The sequence below is a fragment of the Jaculus jaculus genome, chromosome 9, assembly GCF_020740685.1.
Source record: "Jaculus jaculus isolate mJacJac1 chromosome 9, mJacJac1.mat.Y.cur, whole genome shotgun sequence".
Taxonomy (NCBI): Eukaryota; Metazoa; Chordata; class Mammalia; order Rodentia; family Dipodidae; genus Jaculus; species Jaculus jaculus.
In genome coordinates, this window is record NC_059110.1 from 27,264,991 (window position 1) to 27,286,777 (window position 21,787).

General features: G+C 43.5%; 1 protein-coding gene across 1 annotated transcript in view; it reads right to left on the reverse strand.

Moving 5' to 3' along the window:
• Positions 1–21,787, reverse strand: part of Arfgef3 (ARFGEF family member 3) — a 196,172-nt gene that overhangs the window by 115,746 nt on the left and 58,639 nt on the right. The window contains exons 4-5 of the mRNA XM_004651167.3: positions 19,135–19,266; positions 760–828 (exon numbers count right to left, since the gene is read on the reverse strand). Coding sequence (XP_004651224.2) covers positions 760–828; positions 19,135–19,266 — 201 coding nt within the window. The remainder of the gene's footprint in view (positions 1–759; positions 829–19,134; positions 19,267–21,787) is intronic.

Here is a 21,787-nt window from a genome sequence, read left to right on the forward strand (position 1 = left end):
CCATTTTTAAAAACCAAATGCTTTGCAATGAATCTTAGGGAAAAGACTAAGAAAGCAATATGCCTTGTTTTTTTAAAAAAAAAATAAGTCCATTTTTAAAAAATATACTTTTAACTTTTTTATTTATTTACTTGAGACAGAGAAAATGGGCACATCAGGGCTTCTAGCTGCTGCAAACCAACTCCAGATGCATGTGTCACTTGTACATACGGCTTATGTGGGTCATGGGAGAATCGAACCTGGGTCCTTTGGCTTTGCAGGCAAGCGCCTTAACTGCTAAGCCATCCCTCCACCCTGAGAAGTCCATTTTAATTCAAGCATCTGTGATATATCTGAGATGAGGAATGGGGCCTGATCCAGCCTAGACTGGTTTTGAGTGCATAAGCAGTAAACCCAATTGTGTCCTTTGAGTGAACTTTTAGGGAGAAACCCGTATTTACTAGCTCATGTCTATGTACCTCTTGATGTGTATATGATTCAAGTCAGATATGCCACGGCTAAGAAGAGACAGCATGTGGGAGGACCTGGTACTGTTATCTTTGTGGCCAAAGCTTCAAATGGAGCCCACAAAAGCATGCAGAGCTCTAAAACCCATGGCATTAGGAATAAGGATGGCAGGCACATAGCATGCAGCCTACAGAGCAATTCCCCAGCAGAACCCCTTCCCCAGTAATGAGAGAGGGGTTCACCCTGCTGGGGCTCAGGTCCACAGGAGTCTTTAGCGCAGAGCAAGGGAAGCTATGAGCAGGTGGCACTCACCTCAGCTATCTTCAGCACAGCACTGCCGTTCAGGTCAAATGTGGGAGTGTAGGTGATGCACAGTAAAACCTGGACTCCACAGGGGGTGAGAGAAGAAAGGAGGGATTGGGGTTAAAGATACAGAAATGAGCATTTTACAGGTCATCTGTGCAGTCCTCGCTTTACGACTGCTTTTCTTTCCTTTTTCTTTCTATCCTGCTCACTGCTCTCTCCAATAGTGGTTACCACTGCCTAATAAAAGAGAGAGACAGTAGCAGGCTGGAGAGAGAGCTTAACACTTAAGGTGCTGGCCTGCAAAGCCAATGTACCCAGGTTCAATTCCCCAGGACCCACATAGGCCAGATGCACAAGGGGGCGCACGCATCTGGAGTTCGTTTGCAGCAGCTGGAGGCCCTGGCGTGCCCATTCTCTCTCCCTCCCTCTCTCTCTCTCTCTCTCTCAAATAAATAACAGTTTTTGTACAAAGAGAGAGAGTAGGGATTAGACAGAAAGCTGTTAGCCTGTTCTCACTGGAAGGACCGCTGCAAGGCTGGCAAGACGCAGCACATTCCTCCAAGCTCCAGGAGCTGCGTTCAACAATAGAAGTCGGAGGAAAAGGCCAGACTAGGACTGTGCTAGGCCATGGCTCATGAAACACGTAGACTGATATCGCAAACAAGTGTTATGATTGTCACTGTCTTAAAGACCAGGAAACAGAAACTCAAAGATTAAATGGGTTGCCCAAGTTGGCGCAGCCAGCAAGTTGCAGAGCGGAGGTTCGAATTCAAGTAAGCTGACTCTCAGTGATGAGCCACTGAGTGCCACAGCATCTACCTCTTCGTAGACTCAAAGGTTTCTTTGATTTTCTGTGTTTATTGCGGCAGACAAGCATAGGAAAGAGCTTACCAACCCAAGTCTCCGCTTGCTTGGTATATGCATACACCCCTGTCTGAACAATGCACTTGAGACTGCAGAACTATCACCTGCATGGAGCTGCACACCCCGTTTCAAACATGGAATAAATTAGTTCCCATAGTAACTTATTAGTAACGCACATTTCTGTCCAAATACCTGGGAAATATTTGAGATGGGAGATGTGGCCTGATCCAGCCTGGACTGCTTGTGGGTACATGCACAGTAAAGCAAACTATGTATTTCTGAGTGAATTTGAGAAAGAATCTCTTATTTACCATCTTCTGCCTCTGCATAACTTGGTGTATGTGTGATTAAAACCAGGTTACACCATGGGAAAGGAAATATGCAAGAGAGAAAAGCTTACATAACTCAAGCCTGTCAATCAAACCAGAGAATCACCCAAACTGTACTCCCTAGTAACCAGCTACTTCTTCTCATAGACTTCATTGAAAAGAGGACCCCCCCCCCTCAAATATATATATGAAAGCCGAGTGTGGTGGCACACACTTTTCATCCAGGCACTCGGGAGGCAGAGGTAGGAGGACTGCCATGAGTTCGAGGCCATCCTGAGATTACATAGTGAATTCCAGGTCAGCCTGGACTAGAGTGAGACCCTACCTCAAAAAAAAAAAAAAAGAAAAGAAAAGAAAAGAAAAGAGGGCTGGAGGATGGCTTAGCCATTAAGGCATTTGCCTGCAAAGCCAAAGGACCCAGGTTCAATTCCCCAGGACCCACGTTAGCCAGATGACCAGGGGGCGCACGTGTCTGGAGTTTGTTTGCTGTGGCTGAAGGTCCTGGCACGCCCATTCTGTCTTTCTCTCTCTCTCTCCCTTTTTCTCTGTCAAATAAATAAATGAAAATAGAAAAGAAAGAAAGACATTTCAAACACTAACCCGCTGCTCTTGGGCTTGCTGGGGGACTCGCTGCTGTCTTGCAGCATATTCCCTGCATTTTGTATTTTTCCTTTACCCTTCAATACACTTCCTGCTACATGTGCGCTTCTCTGACTCTTTGAACAACACGCCATGAACCTGAAAACCCCCAGGCAGAGACCACTGGCCACACAATCCTCTTCCCAGACCCACCTGGCATTGGAAATTCATTTATGCCACTTTCTTCTTCTCCCCTATAATCCCCTCTCCTCCAAAGCTGCATGGCGTTTTCTTGTTTTCTAGCCCCAAGTTTCCTTATTCCTCAGGATATATGGACAGTGGGTTGGTGGCATCTGCAGGATTTTTACGGACCATTAGAATGCCGCTTTCTACTTTACAAAGTCGTTAGGGAAGCAATCAGCAAAAGGCCGTGACATTTAAGGATTGCTTCTGACTTTGTAGGGGAGGAGCCAGACCCCCCCCCTTTTTTTTTTGGTCTCCTTGGCTTGTGGCTTGTCTTGTTGGAGGAACAGACATGAATACTTCTTGATGCCAGCTCCAACAGCTGTGCCCCACCTGCAGTGTGGCCTGCCAGGGACAGCTTTCTTCATGTGTTTCCATTCAGCAAAGAGCACAGAGGCCCAGCGCATCCACCTAACACAGGGCATAGCTCCCTACATGCCAGCAATCAAAGCAGTGCGACCACCTGACGTCTCCTAGGCTGTCCGTTTTAGCTGGGGCTAAGCCAGCCCTAGACTGCCCGTTGTCTTCAAGAGAGCCAGGTGTGTGCCAGTAAAGAAGTAAAGAAAATGCTTTTGCCGATTTTTTACCCTTGGAGACATGGCTGTCTTCTAATGGCCATGTTTCAGAGCTGGGTTTAGTAGGCAAGGAGGGTGGGTTATTGGGACTCATGGAAGCCCTGGTTTGGGGCTCCGCCTGTGTGGCAAAGCTGATTTCATTAGCTTCCTCCGGGTGTTACCTTCCAGGCTTCAACTCAAATGTCCCCTCCTTGGAGAGGTCCTTTGTGCCCACCCTCCCTAACGTAGTCTGTTACAATGTGCGCTCCTACCTCACAGCTGCACCAGTCTGGTAAGTTACTGGTTTATATCCTCTTAGAATTCCCATAGGCCCCAGAAGTTATTGGGCCCTCAGGACACTTTCAACTTACGCTTTTTTCTTCCTCCCTCCCTCCCTCCCTCCCTCCCTCCCTCCCTCCCTCCCTCCCTCCCTCCCTCCCTCCCTTCCTTCTTTGGCACCTGATCCACCACACCTTTGACTTTTAGACTATGGCCGATAAAGATTGGTAAGTGGCGGTTAGGGTAGAGAGATGACTCAGTAGTTAAGGCGCTTGCCTGCAAAGCCAAAGGACCCAGGTTCGATTTCCCCAGGACCCACATAAAGCCAGATGCACAAGGTGCAGCATGCATGTGGAGTTTGTCTGCAGTGGCTAGAGGCCCTAGTGTGCCCATTCTCTTTCTCTTTACATCTTCTTCCCTCCCTTTCTCTCTCAAATAAATAAATAAATAAATAATATTTTTTAAAAGAAGACTGGTAACACTACAATTTCGAGATACCATCTGCAAATATTTGAACTGGTTAAGTATTAATGTTACTTACAGGCACTAGCCCACTAGCTTTCTGCCTTCCATCTCCCCAGGAGTTCAGGTGAGCTGCCTAAAAGCAGGTTTAGAAAGCAAGTTTTCAAAGTCTGACCCAGTTTTCTGTGAGAAAAAGCTGCATTTCAGCCACAATGGCTGGAGGAGCAGGTACGTGCCTGTTGGGAAGCTGGGAGGGCTGTGAGCTGGCCGTCCTCACTGATGACGTTTCACAGGAACATGGAAGCTGGCAGTGTGACCAGGAAGCCCAGCACATGAACACACACAGACCTCCTCCAGCCCCCTGCACAGGAATCCCGCTCCAGCCCGCCAGCAAGGCTGACTTTGCTCAAAAGAGCTTGCAGCGGGCTGGAGCGATGGCTCAGTGGTTAAGGCGCTTGCCTGCAGAACCCAAAGATCTGGGATTTGATTCCCCGGTACCCACATAAGCCAGATGCACAAAGAGGCACACTTTATTTGCAGTGGCTAGAGGCCCTGGTGTAATAGAAACATCAATAGATAAAAATAAAATATATTTTAAAAAAAGAGCTTGCAGGGAAGGCTTTCTGTACTTAGGGTCTGGGTTCCAGTTTTCAGGCTCACTAAGCTATATGAAAAAACAAAAACAAACAACACAAAAAACAGAAACAAAAACAGGAAACAATAGAAGGAAATGCAGCTCATGAATAAAGATCATGCAGTCTTAAGAGCATGCAGTTTGTTGTGCGGAAGGCACAGGAGGTTTTCATCACGGGGTTGATAGTCGTCACCAGCCCCATGACTAACAAGATAAAGGGCATGCTGTGTACCCAGGCGGATGGGGTCCAGGGCAATGCCTTACTAAAAATGACAGAGAAGCTGGTTTGCTCCCAGTGCCTAGCAAGCAGTAATCCCCTGGATCACAGCACACACGGGGTGTAGCAAGCACAGGGCAACAGCAAATTAATTCCTGGCCTGACACGCTCTTTCTCCTGAGCAGGAAAAAGTTGATATTAATGTTCTGAGCAGTTTGGCTCCAAGGAGAATAAGTGTTGTACGGGCCGAGGGCAATTCTTTTAGAAACATATCCTTGCCAGGGTCAGGAAAGCATATGGACTGAATTACTGCCGAACAGCAGGAGCTGGAGAGGTAGACAGCATCTAGCGATCCAGTGGCTGGCACTGCCTCCATCGGTGAACTAAGAGGAAGATAGGGGGAATGAGGCTGCCATGGGAAGGGACAATGACTTGCTCAGTTCAGTGTTTCGCAGAAGGCACATCATGCACCCTTACCCTAAGCCTGGACAGTTATCTACTCCCCAAACTATACATCTAAGGCCAGGTCAACTTCTAGCAGTGTTACAAAGCCTTTCTTAAAAAAAAAAAAAAACATAAAAAAGGGGGTGCTGGAGAAATGGCTTAGCAGTTAAGGCATTTGTCTGCAAAGCAAAATGATCCTGATTCGATTCTCCAGAACCCACATAAGCCAATGCACAAGGGAGTACATATGTCTGGAGTTTGCAGTGGCTGGAGGCTCTGGCATGGCCATTCTCTCTCTCTCTCTCTCACACACACACATACTCTCTCTCTTTCTTTCTGCCTCTTTCTCTCTCTTAAATAAATAAATATTTTAAAAAACCAATCTAGGGCTGGAGAGATGGCTTAGCAGTTAAGGTGTTTTCCTGTGAAGCCCAAGGACCCAGGTTCAATTCCTTAGAACCCACCTAAGCCAGATGCATAAGGTGGTACATGTGTCTGGAGTTTGTTTCAAGTGGCTGGAGGCCCTGATGTGCCCATTTGCTCTCTCGCTACTCCTCTCTCTCAAATAAATAAAATAAGTGATTAAAAATTAAAAGATAAACCTAAATGGCTGGAAAAGCACTTCTACTCCAATGCCACTCCATTCCAACTTCCGTTTACTTCTGGGAATGATTTGATAGTGCACATTGCTTAATTCTAAAATAAATGCAGGGCTGGAGAGATGGCTTTGCAGTTAAGGTGCTTGCCTGCAAAGCCAAAGGACCCAGGTTCAATTCCCCAGGACCCACATAAGCCAGTTACACAAGGTGGCACATGTGACTGGGGTTCGTTTGCAGGCTGCAGGGCTGGGCCCATTCTCTCTCTCTCTCAATATATATTTCTCTATCAAATACATAAATAAAAATAAATACAAATCTAAAATACCAATAAGAATTATTTGATAGTGCACATTTCTTAATTCTAAAATATAAATCTAAAATACCAGTCCCTGTCAACATTTCTTATTTTTAGTTCACACAGTTTATTATCTGTAATTATAATTTGGTTTCTTTTGTCTGTTGTTTATCCTGGTAGAACACTAGCTACAACCATGTGTTTCTGCCTCTCCATTAGTCACTAACTAAGTTAATAAGCCGATTAGTGAGCATGTGCCAGCTGCTGTGTGAGGCACCAAAGGGACAAAAATTACACTGAGTCTCCTAAAGTGTTCATTACTAACTGGAAAAAATGTCCAACACACCCAAGTCAAGAGTTCAGGAATAACTAGTCAGAGAGATTACAATGTGCATTTTCCCCAAATGGGCTACTGCAGGGATTTCCCCTGGGCTCACACACATATCCTCACCCCCCTACCCCGCCCCCCGAGAAAAGCGCAATGGTGGCAGAATGTGCGAGCTGTCATTGACTGGAGGAAATTGTTTTCCGACAGACAGTGTCATGTTGTAAGTGCGTGGCAGACTGCCAGTGAGCTCTCAACACTGACCTTCTCTTTCAAGAACAGAACTCGGCCACATAGCTGCCTATTATAAACACTACGCTTCCCAAACTTTGCTGTGGAGTCCTGTGCTGTGACTGAGTTCTGACCAGTCAGATGGATGCAAAAATGTCTTCCTCCTCTTTCATCTGGCTGGATGGTTACTGCTCTGGGTGTATTGGATAGTGGTGGGGAGCCATTGTGGAGAAATAATACCTAAGAAATGAGGTTCTTTCATAAATGTGGTTCAGTCAATACTGGCCTCAGTTTATGGGAGATAAAATTAAACTTCGGCCTTCTTTTCGTTTTATTTGAGAGAGAGAGAAAGAGGCAGCGGGCAGGGGGAAGAGAATGGGTGCATCAGGGCCTCCAGCCACTGCAAACAAACTCCAGATGCATGCGCCCCCTGGTGCATCTGGCTTACATGGGTTCTGGGGAATCAAACCTGGGTCCTTAGGCTTTGCAGGCAAGCACCTTACATGCTAAGCCATCCCTCCAGCCCCCAAGTTGGCCATCTATTACCTGAAATGAATCTTAATACTTCCATGCCCTTCCTCCAAGGGTTGCCCTCTTGCCTATCTGCTTCTGGCTCACGCTTCGGGCCCCGTTCTCCTTGCCCATCTGCCTCTGGCTCACGCTCCAGGTCCTGTTCTCTTTGCCCAAGGATGACTTCTTCAGCACAGCCTCCACTGGAAAATTTTACACCTGTCCTCCATCAGGCTCTGTTGTAAATATGTTTCCAATCTCCTAATTATCTTGTCATTGCATTTATCACCATTCACATGCATTGATGTATTCCAGTGACTTCCGCTCCCATCACCAGCTTGCAAACAAAGACCGTGTTTTCACTTGGCTTTGTTTTCATTTTTGTCACCATCTGGTCATCTGTGGCCAGCACAGTGTCTGGCACACAAGAGACAATCAAACACTTGTTGAAGAAATGATAGAATCAGGTAAAGAACCTTTCCAGTTTTCTAGGAACTCTGGAGCCTCCATAGTAAATATCAAGGGCCAGCATTTATACTTACTTCACTTAAGATGACAGGAAAAGGTTTTCAAACATATTTGAGAGTCATTATCAAATATGTACAAATGAGATGGCTTAGCCATTAAGGCACTTGCTTGCAATGCCTAAGTACCCAGGTTCGGTTCCCCAGCACCCACGTAAACCAAATGCACAACTTGGTGCATGTGTCTGGAGTTGGTTTGCAATGGTTAGATGTCCTGGTGTGCCCATTCTCTCTCTACCTGCTTCTCTCTCTCTCTCAAATGAATAAAATAAAATAAAAATAATAAAAATAAATGGTGTTTTTAAAAAGAAAGAAATAGACAAAATGCGAATCTCATCTCAAAAATCACCTAGAAGCCATTTAAGAAAGATCGGTTCAATGTTCGCTCCATGTCTTAGTATGTGTTTATCATCTGCCCAAGGCAATTATCCCAAAGGGTAAAAGGACAAAAGAAGAAAAACTTAGTAGGAATTATATCAATGTCTATGTAAAGTAGGAAAAGATCATCTCACTCAATCTTAGCGCCAGGAAGAAGGAGGTTGTCTTAAAAACAAATTACTAAGGTGAGCCGTGCATTATTGTGCATTTAACTGCACAACCAGAAGATGTGTATGCTTGTTAGACTGACTTCCAACCCAGTGTATACATAACGTACTGCAACAATACATTAAAGAGTTATACATTTTTCAACAAACATTGGATTTTTGCCCCTACTGCTGAAAACTACTTGCAAATCTTCCCACGTCTCAGTGGCTTTCGGCTAAGCAGAGTTTTCTTTGCTCCTTCATAGAAGGCAAAACAACTTAGCCATTTTACCCTCAAACATTGCTAATGACCATATTCTCCATAGGCATTCTGCAATATCAACTGCCTAGAGTTAAGAACATGGAACCATTGGACAAATGGATCATCATGTAGATAAATTTGCCAATTAAAGGCTTTCCATTACAAGACTACTGAGAGAAGATTTAATATGTTTGTTTATTTATTTGACAGAGAAATGGGGGGGAGAGAATGGGCACTCCAGGGCCTCCAGCCACTGTAAACGAACTCTAGACATGTGTGTCCCCTTGTGCATCTGGCTAACGTGGGTCCTGGGGAATCAAACCTGGGTCCTTTGGCTTTGCAGACAAGTGCCTTACCCGCTAAACCATCCCTCCAGCCTGAAAGAGGACTTAAAAATGATCTTTCTGAGCCAGGCATGGTGGTGCATGTCTTTAATTCTAGTACTTGGGAGGCAGAGGTAGGAGGATCGCCATGAGTTCAAGGCTACCCTGAGACTACAGAGTGCATTCCAGGTCAGCCTGAGCCAGAGTGAGACCCTACCTCAAAAAGTCAAAAACAAAGCAAAACAAACAAACAGAAAAACACACAAAGGAAAGATCCTTCTGGACTAGGCACGTAGCTCACTGAATGACAGAGCACTTGCCTAGCATGCATGATGTCCTGAGTCTGATCTCCATTGCTGTAAAATTAAGATTATAAAATAGAAATAGTCCTTCCATTGATCTGTTTCTTACTCCCAGTCCAAGGTCTGAATAAAGTGCTGGTTCATTGTTTACAAGTATATACCACTGCTCTGTGACACCAGAGTTCTGGGTGACAACCTACGGCTCAGGACTTCTGGCCACACAGCATGTAAGTCCCATGTCCAGAATTCCATCACCTGTGCATTTTCTGGAGACATCTATCTGCCCCTCTGTTACGACATTGTAATATAAACACATGACAGTATACCATTCTCTTTCCCTTTCCCCAGTTCAATCACACATACACCCAGGGCCATTAGTTGATTTTTGTGGGAAATAGATTGTGATTCTACTTCCGTGTTTGAACCTACCTCACAGAGTTAGTGAGGAAACAGTGCTACTCCAGGAAGACACAGAATATCAACAGGACTCTAAGCCACTCAAGCATTGCCTCTCATTAGCCTGTGAACTAAACTTTCTGTTAAATATTTTTATTTTTTAAAAAATATTTTTAATTATTTATTTATTCATGAGAGAAATAACTGGTACACCAGGGCCTCAGCCACTACAATCTAACTACAGACGCTTGTGGGCATGCACAACCTTGTGCTTGCGTCACCTTTGTGCGTCGGACATACATGGGATCTGGAGAGTTGAACATGGGTCCTTGGGCTTCGCAGGCAAGTGCCTTAACCACTAAGCCATCTCTCCAGCCCTAAACTTTCCTTTAAACCATTTAGACAATGGGATTTGTAATGCCTACCACCTACAAGGCTTCCAGGGTAGATTTCACAGACAAGGGAAGCTTGCTTAAGAGCACAGATTTTCCTCGGGCTGAATTATGGTTCAACTACCAGCTCTGTTATTTCACTAGCTGTGTGACCTTGGTATGAATGTAAAGCACTTGCCAGATTGTCTGGTGCATATAAATGTTAAGTAATCAGCCTGTCATTGGTCCTTTGAAAATTATAAAGCACTCCACCAGTATTCAATTCTATTATGTAAAGATGTTCATAATATAAGACTTTCAATAATAGACCGCTCATCAAATGCCTTCTCAGGGTCCAGTATCATGTCCTTATCTCCAAAGCCAGCCTGCCCTCCCTAGATAGGAGGCTCACATGCTTACAGAGGCAGAAGGCTAGTCATAATTCCTTCCAGTCTTTGAATGCTAAGCCAGCTGTATCAGTTAATAACCTCACTAAAGGCTATCCATTAGAAAGAAAGGAAGAAAGTCTTAATTACTCCAGTCAGAGATACCATTAGTTATGTCCATGGCTCCCATAAAGTCTGCATGGCATTTATGGGAACAGCAGACACCAGGGGAGAGTGTTACCAATGCAGACAAGGGATAAACCTAAATATTAAATAGCTCCCTACCAACTGTGAATCATTTCGTAGGTAATCTGTCTTCAGAGAAACCTTCTTTCTGGTTACCTACAGTTCTGACACTTTATTTGCTTAAGCTATAAAATTTTTATTTGGATTCCATGGACGTTTCAATAAATCAGGGCTGCCTTCTTTCATCTCATGCCATGGAGAATAATTTCCACACCAAGCAATTTAACATCATTGCTATTTAACTTGTCAGAAATATGCATCAATGAGTTTTTAACCCTATGGTTGAAAGTCTAGAACCTTCTTTTTGTTTCTAAAACTTTTTAATTTTTATTTATTTATTTGAGAGTGACAAACAGAGAGAAAGAGGCAGAAAGATAGAGATAGAATGGGCATGCCAGGGCTTCCAGTCACTGCAAGTGAATTCCAGATGTGTGCACCCCCTTTTGCATCTGGCTAACATGGGTCCTGAGGAATGGAGCCTTGAACCGAGGCCTTAGGCTTCACAGGCAAGTGCTTAACTGCTAAGCCATCTCTCCAGTCCCTAGAACCTTCTTTTTAAATGAAAATATTATCACTGGAATTTTGGGTTTTATTATCATCTAGTTTTTGTTTTGTTTATTTTTATTTATTTATTTGAGAGTAACAGACAAACAGAGAGAAAGAGAATGGACACATCAGGTGTGCCACCTTGTGCATCTGGCTTATGTGGGCACTGGGGAATCGAGCCTTGAATCAGGGTCCTTAGGCTTCACAGACAAGTGCTTAACTGCTAAGGCATCTCTCCAGCCCCTGGTTTTGTTTCTTTTTTTTTTTTTAAATCTTAGGGAAATCTCTAAAAGAAGAAACCATACGATCTTTACTTCATGAAATTAATTCATCTCTTTTTTCTTTTTTTTTTTTGAGGTAGGGTCTCACTCTGACCCTGGATGATCTAGAACTCACTCTGTAGTCCCAGGCTTGCCTCAAACTCACAACGATCCTTTTACCTCTGCCTCAGAGTATAATTCATAATTTTAAAAAATGTAACCTGACTTATGGGTAAGATGGCTGCATAGGAGTCACACCAAACCAGCCTAGGGAGCAAGGGATTTAAGCAAAACAACAGCAAAATACACTTTTTTTTCCTCCCCCAAAAGTGAAGGGGCATAGATTTTTATCAGCCACAGCAGAGAAGCATGCACCTCTGTAGAATATATTCAGCCCCCTGAGGCAGGGCATCCAGCACAGCTGATCACCAGCTGCACAGCACAAGAAAGGATTGAGGTGGGCACTTAGCATTGATGAGATTGGAAGCCACCCCAAAAGGCAATGTCATCGACAGAAAAAAAGGAGGTACATGGGCCTGCACTGGAAGTGCTAATCTCTCTTTCCATGTCTGGGCAGGTTATGGGTTACATATTCATGGTTGGTTTTGCCATTTCAATTAAGCTGTATTTGGGGGTTGACTATTGTTGCCTTGGATGCTTTCATAATCATAGGGCCTTTGTCTTTTTTCTTCTGTCATTATTGGAGGAAGGGTCTGATTCAGACCCAGGCTGACCTGAAACCCATTTCAGAACAGAAATCTCAGCCTCCCAGCACACAGGATGAAGGGTGTAGAGCAACACACACCCTGAGGAATTTTGGCTTTATAAGATTATCTGTTTGTTTCACAATCCCCACATTTGCATACTCTGTGCTGGTTTTTATTGAATGCGTATATTGCTCACTTGAATTTTAGAGTTTTGCCAGCAATTCGCTCTACCCAGCCCACTAGGATACTTGAATAGCAGGAAACTCAACACCTAGGATTGCTTCTGTAGTTGGAATGGAGTCCAAGAGCTACACTTGGCACCTTAAACTCCTACTCTGGAGGTACATTAAGCTGGATTTCCAAGTCTAAGAGCACCACAGATTATTAGAAAACACAAGCAGAAAATCAACTCAGGATGCAAATATTGAAGAAAACACTGCATAACCAAAACAATTTTGAGCAACAAAAATAAGGCTGGTGGTATCACCACACCCAATTTTAAGCTATATTACAAAGCTATACTAACAAAAACAGCATGGAACTGGCACAAAGACAGACACATAGATCAATGGAAAAGAATACAGGACCCAGATGTTAATCCAGGCAGCTATAGCCATCTAATTTTTTGACTAAAATGTCAAAACAATTCATTGGAGAAAAGACAGCCAAATGGATCCAGAAACTTAATATCAGTTCTGAAACTCTAGAACTGCTAGAGGAAAAAGTAGGAGAAATCCTTCAACATATTGGCATAGGCAATGACTTTCTGAATATAACCCCAAATGCTTAGGAAATAACGCCACTAACCAACCTCTTGGATCTCATGAAATTACAAAGCTTTTGTACAGCAAAGAGCACTGTGAATACAGCAATGAGACAACCTGAAAAATGGTAGAAAATCATTGCCAGCTATACATGTGACAGAGGATTAACATCCAGAATATAAAAAGAACTCAAAAAACAAAACAATAAGAAATCAAACAACCCAATTAAAAAAAATGGGCTATGGAACTACATAGGGAATTTGTAAAAGAAGAAATACAGATGACGTATAAACATCTAAAAAACTGTTCTATATCCTTAGCCATCAGGGAAATGCAGATTAAAACTACTTTGAAATTTCATCTCACTCCTGTCAGAATGGCTATCATCAAGAAAACAAATGACAATAAATGTTGGTGAGGATACGGAAAAAGGGGAACCCTTCTACACTGTTGGTGAGAATGTAGTCTGGTACAGCCATTGTGGAAATCTGTGTGGAGGTTCTTGAGAAAGCTAAAAATAGATTTGCCATACTATCCATGTATAGCACTCCTAGGCATATATCCTAATAACTCTTCTTACTACCTTAGAGATACTTGTACAACCATGTTTATTGCTGCTCTATTCATAATAGCTAGGAAATAGAACCAACCTTAGATGTCCCTCACAGATGAACGGATAATCAAGATGTGGTACATTTACACAATGGAGTTCTATTCAGTGGTAAAGAAAAATGACATTATGAAATTTGCAGGTAAATAGCTGGATCTGGAAAGGATTATACTAAGTGAGGTAACCCAGGCCCAGAAAGCCAAACATTGCATGTTCAGTCTCACATGTGGATCCTAGCTGCAAACGTGTAGACCTGTGTGTGTGTTGGAACCAAAAACGGGTAACAGCGGCCAGTAAGCTAGAAAAAGGCTACAAAGGAGGAAGGAGAGGGAAGGACTTCAGGGGATGGTATTGTACATATGTAAGTAGAAGAACAGATTACAGGGTGGGGAAAGGCCTAAGTGAGGCCAGGGGAAGAGAATGAGTAAGAGAAGGGTGGGGATTATCAATCAGAATTCAAGATATTCTGAATAAGATATATGAAAACCTACTTTTTTTGGATAATGGCACATCCAGAAGTCATATATTGTTACTAGAAAATTTTCTGTGCTAGGGACGGGATATCTTCCAGTGAGTTGTTGGCCAGGGAGGTCCCTGTTGCCTCCAACACATTACAGGCTATTGCCAAGACCCTTGGTTTTCCATGAGAAACAGATGGTAAGATCCTATTGCTGAAGTCTGCACATGCCTGGGCAGCAAGGTCACTGAGAAATCAAGCTGGCGCTGAGCTGAAAACCTCCCTGTAAAGCAGCCAACCAACAGTTGGAAAAAGCTGCATTGCATGCAGCCCTATAGAAGACAGAAGTCATCATCAGTGAAAACAATGGGCACTGGAAGCCTCAGGTTTGGCTAGCCAGGCCAAATGACCAACTGGGTGAAATAGTGGCATGTCTGCTCTAGGGGAAATCAACTGTTCTCTAATTGGACTGGAGGCTCACTCTATGGGAAGGAATACATGCCTGGAACTGAAAACCTAATCAAAAGCCTATGGCAGGGGAGGAAATGGGCCTTAGGGGTATAAAGCCTGCTCTTGTCTGGTTAAATACATATATTATGTTCACCAAGCTGCCCAGTGAGCTCTGCACTTAATGTTCATATTCATATATTAATGCTACTCTCACGTTTGGTTAGAGAAGCTTCTCTTTTCCAATGGCAGTGACCAAAGGATGACCTAAATGGCAACATAGTGTTGAGAAGAAGTAAGAAGTGACAGAGGAGTGTCCAGCACTGAAATATCTCACACCCTCCAAAGTTCAGGGTCCATTGCGGAAGATGTGGTGGAAAGAATGTAAGAGTGCTGGGCGTGGTGGCGCACGCCTTTAATCCCAGCACCTGGGAGGCAGAAGTAGGAGGATCACCTTGAGTTCGAGGCCACCCTGAGACTCCATAGTGAATTCCAGGTCAGCCTGGGCTAGAGTGAAATCCCGCTTCGAAAAACAAAAACAAGTAAACAAACAAAATTATGTAAGTGCCAAAGGAAGAAATTGGCATCAATATCCTCAATATCCAGAACTTCACAGTGCCTAGCAATACCTTCACAAGACCCTCATAATAGGAGAAAAAGACAATAACATCAAAGCAAAAGAGAGATTAATCAAGAGAGGGAGGGGTTATGAAGGAGAGTAGAGTTGTGAAGGGGAAAGTGGGGGAGGGGAGGGAATTATCATAGTTTATTGTATGTAAAGATAGAAGTTGTCAATAATAAAATTATACATTAAGCCGGGCATGGTGGCGCACACCTTTAATCCACTCAGGAGGCAGAGGTAGGAGGATCACCATGAGTTCAAGGCCACCCTGAAACTACATAGTTAATTCCAGGTCAGCCTGAGCCAGAGTGAGAACCTACCTCAAAAAACCAAAACAACAACAACAACAAAAAAATATACATATACATTTAAAGAAAAATAAAAATAGGGCTGGAGAGATGGCTTAGTGGTTAAATGCTTGCCTGTGAAGCCTAAGGACCCCAGTTCAAGGCTCAATTTCCCAGGACCCACGTTAGCTAGATGCACAAGGGGGAGCATGCGTATGGAGTTTGTTTGCAGTGGCTCAACGCCCTGTAGTGCCCATTCTCTCTCTCTCTCCTCTTTCTCTGTCTGTTGCTCTCAAATAAATAAATAAAAATACACAAAAAAGTTTTAAAAATAAAATAAAAAATAAAAATGTGACCTGCTTCAATTTCACATGTTTAAATGTTTACAAATACTAATATCACTATGTAAATAAAATACATAATACAAACTTAAAACAAATAATACCTAGGATTTGTTATTAAAATGTACTATGCTGTGGCCAGACAGACATAAATAAACATTTCATAACACTTTATCCTTCATGCAGAATATCCCCAGACCAACATTTAAGAATGCCTGCCACATCTCATTTTTAAAATTAATTAATTAATTATTGTTATTTTAGGTAGGGTCTCACTCCAGCCCAGGCTGACCTGGAATTCACTATGTAGTCTCAGCTGGCCGTGAATTCATGGTGATCCTCCTACCTCTGCCTCCCAAGTGCTGGGATTAAAGGTGTGTCACGTGTCACTTTCTGCACCTGGCTTTACATGTGTACTGGGGAAGATGTTAGGCTTTGCAGGCAAGTGCCTTAACTGCTGAGCCATCTCTTCAGCCCCCACATCTCATTTTAACTGGCATAGTGGTACACACCTAAAATCTAGGCACTTGGGAGGCTGAGGCAGGTGAATTGCTATGAGTTTGAGGCCATTTTGGGCTAAGAGTGAGACTTGTCTCAAAATGGGGAAAAACAAGCAAACAAAATTTTCTATGGGGCTGGAGAGATGGCTTAGCGGTTAAGGCGCTTGCTTGAGAAGCCTAAGGACCGAGGTTCAATTCTCCAGGTCCCAAGTAAGCCAGATGCACAAGGTAGCACATGTGTCTGGAGTTCATCTGTAGTGACTAGAGGCCCTGGAATGCTCATTCCCTCTCTCTCTCTCTGCCTCTAATAAATAAATAAAAATAAAAATCTTTTAAAAAATTTTTCTGTGTTTACAAGTATTTATACAAATGTCTAGTTTAAATAATTTATCACTAGAATGAGTCATGCAGAAATATTAAGACTAAATTAACATATTCTTCCTATGTAATAGGGACTTAATCTTCCCCTCCACAGGATACATCTAATTCTCTCCTTTTTTTTTTTTCAAATACAATTTTGAATTATAAGTGGTTCTTATAAGAGAATACAATACTATAGGGGAATTACAGAATAGGTGGTTAAAAGTAGTTTGATACAGTATTAACATCAGGAAAAAAAAACACAGAATTTATTTAAAAGGTTGTAAGTTGATTATAACCCACATTGCTGAATTGCAAGATCATGAAGTATGAGTTACTGGAAGTTATCACAAAGTTGATGTAGAGAAATCACCCTCATGTAGAGGGAAGACATAAAATGTATCATTCTAAGCCAGAAAATCTATAATTTATATCCCTATTTATAACCCAAATGAATATTTTACATATCAGAAATAAGAAATGTTGACAGAGCTCTTTCCTTAATTATCTGAGTCAGACGACCTTGTCCAAAGTTTTACTTCTTGCAATATAGTTATCTTGTCATTAATATTTTTGATAACTTGGCCACAAAAAAATGAGCTTCATGCTGATTTGTTATATACTGAAATTCATAGTTAAAACTAATGGTCTATAGGAAAGACCTTTCCATCTTAAAGGCTATTTTAATTAGCGTTGGGAAATCTAATCATAATGATGACCCTCTAGACTATTCGTTTTCTTTTTCTCTTTTTCTGACATTGTCTGATTTTCCTCCCAGACATGAACCAAAAGCACCGTGGTCTGTTAGGTGTCACTAGGGAGGTCATTAAGGCACACTTTCCCCGACCTTTACTAGAGGTTAACACGGGTCACTAGCAGAAGACGTCACTGGGCTGGAATTAGACAGCAAGTATATGTTCTCAAAACAGGGGCCCCTGCTGGAAAAACCTTTCAGCATTCTGCTTCTCATTTTCATTTAAATATACATTCCTGTACTTGACAAAACCATTCCTGGGAGGATTTCCAGAACAATCTGTGTGGCATGTCCCTTCGTGGGACATCGGGTTCACTTTCCTGCATGTGAAGAAGACTCAGGCCAGATTTCGGAACCGCAGACATGGTTGTGACTTGCAAGAGTTTCACAAGGGCAGATAACAGATCTAGGGGTGGTTATCCCCTGGTGCTTTGTACAAAGTACACCGCTGCCGAGAGCATATCGAAGGATGAGGCAAGGCTACATGTTACAGAAGCAAGACGGCTTAAAGATAAATGCGATCTTTAAAAAAAATCCGCTAGCTCAGGTCCTCATTGCTGTGTCTAAGACTCACTTGGGACGGTAGAGAAAATTGCATATTCTTAGCCCCACCTCATCAGTGGACTGCTGATTCAGGAGGCGCTGGAGGCAGCAGGAACACAGAGCTTCCTAAAGCACTTGCTTTGGGCCTGCCACTGTGCCAAGCGTTCACAAACATGATCTGACTTCATCCTCTAAACAATCTTATTGGGTAGGTGCTTATATTGAAAAAATAAAATCAGGCACAGAGGGGTGAAGGACGCAGTCCAAGAACGCCCTGCTAAGCACGGAGGAAGGGGGGTCACACCAGGCAGGCTGACCTCAGACTGAGTTCTGAATCACTATGGGAAACTACCGACCCACAGGGTGGGGTCCAGCCAGGGCCATGTGGAAATGTCCCTTGACCAGGTCAATCTCTTTTAAATGGAGAAACCAAAAACTCATGGGACTGAAGTCTTGTCGAAGACAAATCCCTTTAGAGTATTTTTCAGGAAGAAATGAAACACACTCCATGATATCAACTGTTCTCAAATATTCCCCAACGCCTCTTCCTCCAGGGAGGAAAAAGATCACATTAGAAGCCATCTTGTTGGGTCATATTGTGCTGCTGTTCGAGGGAAGAGAGCTCATCCTTTTCTGCCCGAAAGGTCAAAACCTACCAGGGCACACACCAGTCAGTATCAGGGATTCCTGGTCATGGTGATTCTCCAGGAAAGAAGGAAAAAGAGGGGAAGGGATGTTAGCCCTAAAATGGAGGCAGTAACTAATACGATGGGAATGAAACTGTGCTGGCCTAAAACTTACTGTGTAGTCCCAGGCTAGCACAGAACCTACAGCGATCCTCCAAACTTCAGCCTCCCAAGGGCAGCATTAAAGGCGTATGCCACCACCCAGCCTGATGATCTGATTCTGATATGCCTCTCAAGGATGCTCTTCCTCCTGCTAAGTTGGCATGTTAAAAACCTCAGTATATGTCAAAATATGATTAAGGCTTTGTTTTAGTGTTGCATACTGAGGCAGGCAGGAGACCTAGAAGGAACAGGCTGACCTAGACAGAGCTACTCACACTTACAGACTTACTAAAATTGCACCTTGTTCTTTTGTTATGAAATAATCAAGGTGATTTTGGAGGCCACAAGCAAGGATAATAATCATCTTTTCCACAGGAAAGGTGACCACCATGCAGAGGGCCGATTACCATACAGAGGACGTTTCAAGATAAGAAGTGCTGGGCTCAGGATGTGTTCCCGTCCCCGTGACGCACATGGGTGGCCACGTCAAACCAACCTTCATCACTTCCACCTGCAGGTCTTCGTTGAGCGAAGGCGTCACTTTCACGGCATTCAGAATCTGATTGAGCAGCTGCCTCTCATCGGAGTCTGTTTCCATGGATACGAACCGCTCTTCTGAAAGAAGCCTCTGTAAAGCGACACAGGGCAGTGATCACCCACCGCCCCCCCCCCCCCCACAGGCTGCTTTATTCTGTTGTATCTGTTATGAATCTATGATCATTCTTTTTTATTACTCAAGAGGCACATAGCCGCAGGACATTAGGCAAGGACCCATGCTACATGCTATTAAAAAGAACATAATAAATGTTGGATAAATAGGTTTTGGCAAAGACTTTTTTTCTAATATGAGATGACACATTCTGAATTTTAGCGAGTGAAACAAGAATGTCCAGGTCATCTAGGTTATTCAGGTGGTAGGAAGGAAGAATGAACATGCCCGAGGGGAGCCCAGTCCCACACAGTAGACACACACACACACACACACACACACACACACATGGCCCTTTCTGAATGTTATTTTGTTATGTGAAAGGAAAATGACCTAATAAAATGCTGGGCTTGTGTTGACCCAGAAATTATTCATGAATCCACAAATCTTACAATACACCCTATTAGGAAAGGAAGGCATTCTCTTTCTGGAGAACCCCCAAGGAGAATTCATAAGCTATAAAATAAAAATTTTCCAAGTGCACATCCTACAACTCCACTCCTTTATCCTGCCCCGAAGCCACATGGATGAAGCATCTAGAATATATGAAACTAGTCACCATGTCCGCCCAGGCTTTGTCTCCTCAATGATACAGCTCTTGGGCTTCTTGCATGCAGTGGGCACACCACCCTTGGTGGGTCCTGAGATAACAGAGCGAGGCTTAGCTTGAGCCACTTTCTCTGGGCACAGCTTCACTGGCAGCCTGGCAGGGCATAGTCTATGCAGACTCACTTGAAATCCCTTATTGTCACTCACAAGGGCTCCAGTTAAGCTTGCTTTTTTTTTTTTTTATTTTTCCTTTCCTCCTGTCTGAACTGATGCAATGGAGTTTTTGAGTTTTTAATCCCTGTTTAGTGTTTCTCTGCCAATGGGACAGAGTCACGGCAAAGATCCGTTCAGGCTCACATAGTATACTGGGGCAGATTGGAGTTAAAGGCCATACAAAGCACTGTGTGTGTGTATGTGCATGTGTGTGTGCATGTGTGTGGTGTATGCACATATATGTGCAGATGTGCAACCCGTGTAAGTGCTGGCAGAGACCAGAGGAGGGTATCAGGTATTTTCTTCTATCTCTTGTCTAGGTTATCTTACTGAAACTGAAGCTTGTTGTTTTTCAGACAGATTGGCTGATCAGAAAGCCCCAGAGACTCTCCGGCCTCTGGCTCCCTCAGCACTGGAGTTACAGGCATGTGGAAACATGGCCATGATTTTTTAAATTGAGAACTTTATTGTATGAACATATTACCTAATGTGCATATTCCCATTGGGCTAAACTCTTACGCCCCCTCACCCTCCTTTCATTCCACTGACAGCCCTTCTCAGTGGGGTGACTGGTATTCACCATGGGGTCGTGAATGTACCAGTCTCTGTTGGGAAGCAATGCCTCACATCACACGTATACCTTCACCCCCGTGACTCTCACATTCTTTCTGCCCCCTCTTCCACAGTGCTTCCTGACTCTTGAAGGGCATGCTCTAAGTCTCCTTTAGTGTTGAGCTCTCAGCAGCCTCTCATTTTCTGCTTTGATGAGCTTTGAGTCTCCTCAGTGTTTACTGCTCCCATCTCCCTGGAGGAGGGTCTCAGGCTCGCAGTGAGAGCCGCACTCACGTTTAATCCTCCACTCCTGATGTAAAGACTCCTGACTCATCTTATGTCAGGCAGTCGGCTTTCTTTCCTTGCTTTACTGATGGGTCTATGGTCTCTGGAATATCCACTGCCACCTGGGCCCTGGGGTGACCTACCTGGTGCCTGAGACTAGAGAATGCCATCAACCAGGGGGCCCCTACTCCATATGTGCACAGGTAGCAGGTGAGCATGGTGCCCAGATTTTTATGTGGGTACTGGGGAATCAAACTCAAGTCCTTAAGCTTGCAAACCAAGTGCTTTTCCCCACTGAGCCACTTCTCCAGTCTCTATAAGGAAGTTTTTACTTCAAACAAGGAAGGCTTGGAAGCTCTGCTCATGTGCCTTGTTACCAGGCAGTGAGTAGCAGAGAACAGACAGCAAAGACGAGACAAACCCATAGATATTAAGACAGTGGAGCAAGCCCTTGAAAACGTGGCAGGGCTACTTCAAGTGTTCCAGGCTTAACAGAAGAAAAACGAAAAGAAAATAAAGCAAAGCAAAGTGGGAAATGTATACAACACTAAAAAGAGGGAAGGCTGCCGTAGTAGCTTGAAGGCTGAAGCATGGTAGCATTCATTTTTCTATGGATGGTCCAACTACAGTAGAGGAGAGCCAAGGCTGTCAAATAACATTAAACATATTTGCGAATTTGAAATGCTTTTAAATGTCAAAATGCACATTCTCTAACCCCATCCAATGAAGGCACGAGGAACTGATTCACTCTTTCAAACAATGTCCACTCTCAGCAGGCAATAGGGACTCTCTGAACTTAAAAATTCTAACTATGAAGTTGTCCTTATTGACATCAAAACAC